This window comes from Bufo gargarizans, chromosome 3, assembly GCF_014858855.1.
Source record: "Bufo gargarizans isolate SCDJY-AF-19 chromosome 3, ASM1485885v1, whole genome shotgun sequence".
NCBI lineage: Eukaryota > Metazoa > Chordata > Amphibia > Anura > Bufonidae > Bufo > Bufo gargarizans.
This window is the reverse complement of record NC_058082.1, coordinates 592642190-592649766: the sequence shown is the minus strand read 5'-3', so window position 1 is coordinate 592649766 and position 7577 is coordinate 592642190. Positions and strand designations below refer to the sequence as shown.

Sequence of the window (7577 nt, the reverse complement as noted above, 5' to 3'; positions counted from 1 at the left end):
CCCCCAGAGGATCCTCTCGTACTCCGGTGGATCAGTTTGTCTATCTGTCTGTCTATCTAATCTATCTATCTGTCTGTCTATCTATCTAATCTATCTAGCCCAGGGATCTGCAATTTCCGGCACTCCAGCTGTGGTGAAACTACGACTCCCAGCATGCACACTTGCTTAGCTGTTTTCAGGACTCCCATAGAAGTGAATGGAGCATGCTGGGAGTGCCGAAGGTTGCTGGCCCCTGATCTAGCCACTACTCTATCTACATGTATGGGAGTGTATATAATATGTATGTACTGTAAATATAATATTGAGCTGCACGTGTGTCCTAAATGCATTAAGTAGACTATACTTTATATACAGTAGGTATGCTGTGTACACATGCATTATATCATGGTGTTTATATGGCAGCTATTATACAGGATGTACATATAGACCTTTTTAGTGAAGTTCTGTATATTCCCTTGCTATCATATCACTAGTTGAAATCCACTCAGTTGTTCAGATTCCTTTGACTTTTTAAATATTTCTTATATTTCTTTTTTTCAGTTTATTAAGCCATTATCTTCACTGCATAGTAGGGCATGCTCATCAATATTACTGCACCAGACTGAATAGCACCAGTCTGTTTCTAAAAAGGGGGATTTACTGTGCAATTTATGTTCCAAAAAAGTTGTGTCGTCGCATTACCCAGTTACCTTGTGAATGAATAGGGCACCCACTACTATAAAATTGCACTATTCAATGATATACCACTATTAATGGATACCCCAATGTGTGCTACAGATCAGGGTAATAGGGTTATACAAATTGAAGAGTGGAAAACCAGAGGCAACATACAGTATAATGAGAGGTGCACAGAGTTCAGAATCTGCACTTGTTGTCCCAGTGACTTGGAATTCTGAGAAATATAAATCATTGTTCTCAGTACTGGTGTCAATCAAAGTTAAGAAAAGTACAGTGTAGATGACCGGGGTGCACTAGGAGGTACATTCCTCATTGGGCTTAGGATTTAACCTTTGTTTGGCATCAGGCTAATATTGGGGGAAGGAGTTGGGGGGGGGTATACCACTCTGAATTCGATGGCCAGATCATACATGTTAATTAGGTTGCATGAGTAGCAAGAGTTGTAGTCAATTAATACATGCATTATATGTATATGTATCATCTGCAGTGTATACGTCATCAATATATTCCACACTGTACAGAGAGATAACAGTCCCTATGTCCGTGAGCTCTTTCGTATTCGTATTTCTCCATTTCTTGTATGCTCACTCCAGGGACAGTTCTATAGGAAGCCAAATTAGCACTACTGATATGTTTCTGGGTTTCAGAAGTCAATCTGGTACATCAAGTAATGGACTGCTCAGCAATCACCCCTATTACCCTGCAGTGTCCTTATCTCGCATGAACTTTAAGGGGAATCCGTCGCCCCCATTTTAGACCATTATCTACAGTAATACATGAGGAGTACTGCAGGTATGGAGTTTAGGTCACTCTTTTTTATTTTCCTACTGCCCCCTGTTCCCTTATCCACAGGATTGGGGTGTCCTGACCACACCCCAATCAATCACGAGAACAGGTGTCCCACACCACCACATGGATGGAGCTACAGATTGAGCATGCACTTGTCTGCTTCATTCTCTATGGGATCTATCCTAGCAATGTGATTATTACAGTGACTGTGCATTCATGGCCACTACTCCGTAAAGAACAGTGACCGACTGAGTACCACTCTACTTTGCATCAGTCCCCTGGTTGAACCCCACAGTTCTATGCCATATCTAGTGAAGATGCCATGAAGGGGATTAGATATAGACAAGATATCATGGATGGATGGATAGAAAGTTATGTAGATAATAAAAAAATTAAAAAAAAGAGGCAGTACTCCAAAGTAGGTGACAGGGTGATGGACCCGCTTTATACACTCTAATTGCAGTTGGGGTGAATAAAGCGGGTCCACCGCCCTTTGACCTACTTTGGAGCGTTGTATTTTTTTTGCTTTTTTGGACATCTATAGAGCTGTAGCCGATGGTCTTGGAGGGATTGCCCCCACTCTTGACCTGATAGAGCTTCTGATTTTCTTTTTTATTTATGTAGATTGCCATGAATATTCTCCTCCCTTCCGTCTTTTTACAACATCATCTGATACAGGATGCCGGATACCTGTCTGATGTATTTGCATCATGCTCGGGAATGCTGGCTTTGATCTATAGTTTGCTTTAGGTGGTCTCATTCTGAAAAGAAGTGCCTCCAGCTGTAATTGCATACATATCTTGTGGGACCTTTTACACTGCACACCTGGCTTAACGAAAGATTGTAAAACAATGTCCCAATGCAAATGTATAATTAAGGAGCTGAGTTAAAAAATCAAGATAAGCCAGTGATCCACCGTATCCTGTATTCGTGGACACCACCTTTTAAAGAACCTAACAACTTTTTGATACTTGGTTCCCCTCCTCCATTATATGCGTCCCGCCCGTCATTTACATCCATTACGAGTTGGAGGCTGAAGGTTAGAGTCTATTGTGGCAGGACATCTTCACCTTTGGTGAACTTTTCCCATTGTAAGGAATTGCATTATCAGTCATTCCTAATTTTATTGTATTACCTAAATGGCTCCCATTATGAGAAGATATAGGGGTGAGCAGACGTGAGGAATTAATATTCCCTTTGGCTTCTCTTCCAAGCGCTGCAGCCAGTATTCTGTCAGAGAAGTTGTCATGGTGGTCATCATCACATTTAGACAGGTCTTCCGCTCTCTCTAATATAGGTGCCAAAATTTCAACTGTATTTTAATAATGGCACCAGGGAGCGCATCTATTGGGAATTTGGTTTCCCACAAGTTCCAGAACAGGGGCATTATTAGGCCTGGGCGAGAAGTACAAATGGTCCAGGTCCTTTGCTCGATGCCCCTGATCTTCTGTGCCAGCAATTACTTTCCCGTGAGATTACTTATGACAGCCATTTGTTCTCATACATAGTCAATACTTTCATATAATTGAATTTATGGAAACAATTATTCAGAAACAAAGAAAATGCCTCAAACTGTTTTATGCATAAGGCACGATTAAATAGGCCAAGGCTGAACGAAGACGTTTCCCTCCAGTAATGCTTATACATGACCCCAGAAAAAAAGCAGGTAATGCAAACCTTCTCCTCACTATTATTATTACTACGAGAGCGAGAACTGAGTGTTAGCGATACCTGCTATAGCAGCTCATGTTTCTGGCCTCGGGGGAATTTTTGGGATCACAGAGAGGCTGCAGATTCAGGTTTGGAGAGTTTTGTGCAGCTTCTGGTTTTCTTGGGAGTTCTTTCTGTTGTTTCTGTGATTTGGATGAATTGAAGAATCCTAAGGAGCACATCAAGGATCTGTACAGATGTAAAGAAGAGTGCTAATTGTAAACATAAGGGGGCGCCTCTTTATGGGGATCTCCAGGTATAATTATGACTAAACTCTATGTCACGCTCTAGCATAGTCACTGTGGTCTTGTATAGAGATGCTCCAATGCATAACATGTATTAGTTTACTAACCTGAGTGCACTGAGACCTTGTCGTAAATTGTGCTAAAATGTGTAACAAGTTGGTGTAAAGTGATGCAATTTGGTACATTTTTGGCAGAATTTGTGCATCTAGCTTTAGAAAAATCTACTTTGCCTAGCTCAACAAGGGACAGTGGCTTAATGGAGAGTGGACGTGGCTTCACACAGAATGGATGTATCCTAAGATGTGAAAAACATTGTGTGGGAATTCTGGCATAAAATTATTTTGCAAAGTAAGCCAATCAATAGTTAATAAAGCTAGACGAAAAGGTCTAGCCATGAATCACATGTATCATCCAGCACTGTGATACATCTGGGGCAGGTCTAGACAGCCTGTCTAAATTTAGGCCATCTATAGGAATAGTAAATCTACTATTATGTCCCATATTGTCCACATGGCGGCACATGGAACACTACTGGTCCAAATTTGAGACTTGCAGTGCAATCCGTGCACCTCTGTATGACACAATTATGGTGCTCTTGGTATAAATCAAGCAATGTCCTACCATAGGGCTCCGCATTGACCATGGATTTTAACTTCCGTATGCGTACTACGAGCTATTAAGCACCAGTGTCCAACAAGTCCAACCAGGATCAGACCTCATGCACACAACCTTATTTTGGGTCAACGTCTAATATGCATTTTTTGCAGATCAAACACAAACCCATTAATTTCTATGGGTCCACAAAAAGACACATCCATATGTCCATGCCAGAAATGATAAAACATGTCCTACTGTTTTCCATTTTTAAGGACAAGACTAGCCATTTCTATTATTGAGACTGAGAAAAATGCGGCACACACATGTCCGGTATCCGCAAAAAGGATATAGTCATGTGCATGTAGCCTAAAATATATTGATTCTAACCTTTCTGTTCTGCACGTGATATTTGTGCTATTCTTGATCAACTATCAAATCAGACGAATTATTAATCCATGTTTGTGCAACTTTTGGGCATGAATGATTATGCCCACGCATCGATTCTGGGGAGAAACAAGGTGTTTCTGTGCCTTTCATATGACAGCCTAATGGTAACCCTATTCTGGATGGCTATTTGGATGTTAGTAAGAAAGTGAGCATCCTATGAACTGGCATGGTAGTCTTTATGTACCCTATCACAAGTGGGTAATCCATTGAACACCAAGGAGACCAAGGAAAACATTAAGGGGTTGTCCATTTTTGGACAAATTCCCTTTAGAGGATGCTCCCAAGAGATCCACTTAAAAAGCTCAATTTGGACTAGATTTCATCACGTGAAGGTTTTTTTCAGTTGTCCTCTTAAACAGGTGTAAAAACTTTTAGCCTGGTATCTCTTCATACGCAGAGATCATCCAGTTTTACTGATCCTGACAATAGGAACCTATAATGTATGTGATTACCCCTCAGAGGTCCCTCTTTTATAAGCTTTTTATCCCTCAGTTTACAAGATGCTTGCCTTTGCTAAGCTCCCTTATGTAAAGCTATATGCTGTGAGCATCCCATGGCCAGATTCCAACACGCATCTCTCGAGCCCAAATGCCTTTAAATCTTTCAGGCCATGTTATTTGTTGAAGTATAACAGATCCTCTGGCAGCCACACTCACCTTGCCGTTAACCCTGCACCTGGGAAGACTTAAATTTAGTGTACACTCCGGTCTGCCCATTATTTCCTTAGAAGAAACCCAGGATAATACATTAATATGGGTCATAAGTTCAAGAACATGTAGGATGAAGAGCAAACCATAATTATCACCCTGTTAACATTTCAAAGGAACGTGGTCAAATGAACATATGGAGCTGGACTGGGTTTGGTCAGCTTTTGCTTCTCTATTCTTGTTTTATACATTTGTCTGTGAATGGAATTTTTCATCCTTTTATGGTTGTTCGTAGATGTACCGATAAATGGCCAACGATAAATAGATGGACTAAATGATCATTTCCATGGGCTAGAAATCTATTCCATTGGTTCGAACATACCGATATTTTCTTTGGTCGTTAGAACTATTACTATTGTGTTTATCCACAGCTGCCTGAGAAGCTTCAATTTGGGGCAATGGAAGTAATTGATTATTGGCTTTTTCATGGAAGATTGATTCCCACCAAAGCAAAAATATTTCTGAAAACTGATGGAAAGCCTTTGCTTCTATGACCAGCATAGACATAGACATGCAATGCTGCTCATGGGAAAGGCCTATTTTCTCATAGTAAGACCCTTAGTTAATGTGTATGCTACTCTATGACTTACGCTACAGTCTAAAGTGCAGAGATTTGAACCTCCAGACCTTCTCTCAAGCATGACCCAAGGCACTATTTTGTCCAGTAAAATGATGTGCCTTATAACTAAAACCTGGCCAAGCCCGTTATAGTCTTTGGAGTCTGTTGGAGGGTATCGCTGTACATCATATCACTTTTCTGAGACTTCCATCATTTTTGTTGTTCTGTTCCTGAGCAAAAAAATAGAAATGATTAGCAGAAGTGATGCGCCGATGTGAACGAGCACTATGACTCCATGTCTGTAATAAGGACACATTTTTGTAATATGGCTTCAGCACCTGGGTTAAAAGCCTGCAGTTTTTCTGAACTAAATGTAGGTCACCACAGGACGGTGACCTAAAGCCTGTATTACACAGGCCAATTGAGCAAGTGATTGTCCTCCCAGCAATCACCTACTAGCTAGCGGAAGAGGGTGGGTTCTGGGTTGTAATACAGTCTTCATTGCCTCAAACCCAGCCTATTGACTTTTGCATTTTGTGGAAATCAGAATGTCGAAATCTTTCTATGCCCACCTGTAAACTTGGAAGAGTCCTGATGGTGCATACTTCCTCAATTAATTAAGGGTCCAACCATGACAGATTCTCTATAACCTGGTGTCTTTGTATCCCTCTTTACAAGTCATATTAGCAACCTATTTATTCAGTATGACACTCTTTGACCTCATGCGATCCTGCAGTTCCAATACATTTTGTCCTATCCTACTCATTTCAATGTTCTTTCTATGTCCCAAGCTAACCGAATCTGTGTTGAACGCTCTTTTAAGCACCTTTTATTTTAATGGTTTCTATAAATAGGAGCCTTTCATCGCCGTTCATTGGATGATTAAGAATAGACTCAGACCTGGGAATTTTGCGTTCTTCTGCAACTGCGACATCTATTAACTGTTTGTTCTTGACAGCTCATCTCATACCCATCATCATAGATCTAGAGCATCTCATCCTATCCTGGAAAAATGATATTCAACAAGTTTTGAAATCTTTTATATTGTCCTGAGTTCTCAGAACGTACAGTGGAGTACGTCTGCAGTGCAGATAATACAGAGAGAATATTGTCTTTGATTTGTTGCTAAACATAAATGTTCTATCATTCCGTCCATGAGTGGTACCACATTCTTCCTTCTGGTAGAAGAGACTCAAGATTATATTAAGACAACTGAGGTGTTTCAGGGGTTCATATCTCTTAAAAAAGACATTCGACTTTATTGGTGTGGCTAGTTAAATATCATTCCCCTGGCTGGAGATGAGCTGCTATTCCAGAAGATTTCTAATGTTTTCTTGTCTTTTTCTAATCTTGGATAAGCCCTTTAAATATTATCTTTTACACGCAAACCTTGGAGGGATCCAGAAAGCCACATTGGTGACTTGCAAGAATGATGGTTGTGGGATCACTACTCTTCATTGTATACTCTTCTAGTCCTACCTGGGCTTTATGTATCCCAGGTAAGGATTCAGTTTGCTGCCATGACCCTGTATCTAAATACCCTAGTGGTCAAGTCAGAGTGATTTATTAGCATGCCCTTGGCACCCTTCCATAGGCAAACATTGAATTCCTGGGCTATAATACAAAATCTGTACCCGTTCCCCCTCACCTACGAAGTGGTATTGCTGTCTTCTTATGTGGCGGAGGCACCTTTGGGCCCCCCTAAGTACCAGGTGTGATTTCTTCTTCTGTGCCCCCAATGGCTATTCTCCTACACATAACATTCAAGTCATTTTCCCTGCCCTACCAGATTGTTAGAGTGCATTCACACGACCGTATGTATTTTGCCATGCACAGAATGTGGAT

General features: G+C 40.8%; 1 protein-coding gene across 1 annotated transcript in view; it reads right to left on the bottom strand.

Moving 5' to 3' along the window:
• Nucleotides 1-3188: 3188 nt before the first annotated feature.
• Nucleotides 3189-7577, bottom strand: part of URB1 (URB1 ribosome biogenesis homolog) — a 57843-nt gene continuing 53454 nt past the window's right edge. The window contains exon 22 of the mRNA XM_044285914.1: nt 3189-3346. Within this exon, the coding sequence (XP_044141849.1) occupies nt 3189-3346 (158 nt within the window). The remainder of the gene's footprint in view (nt 3347-7577) is intronic.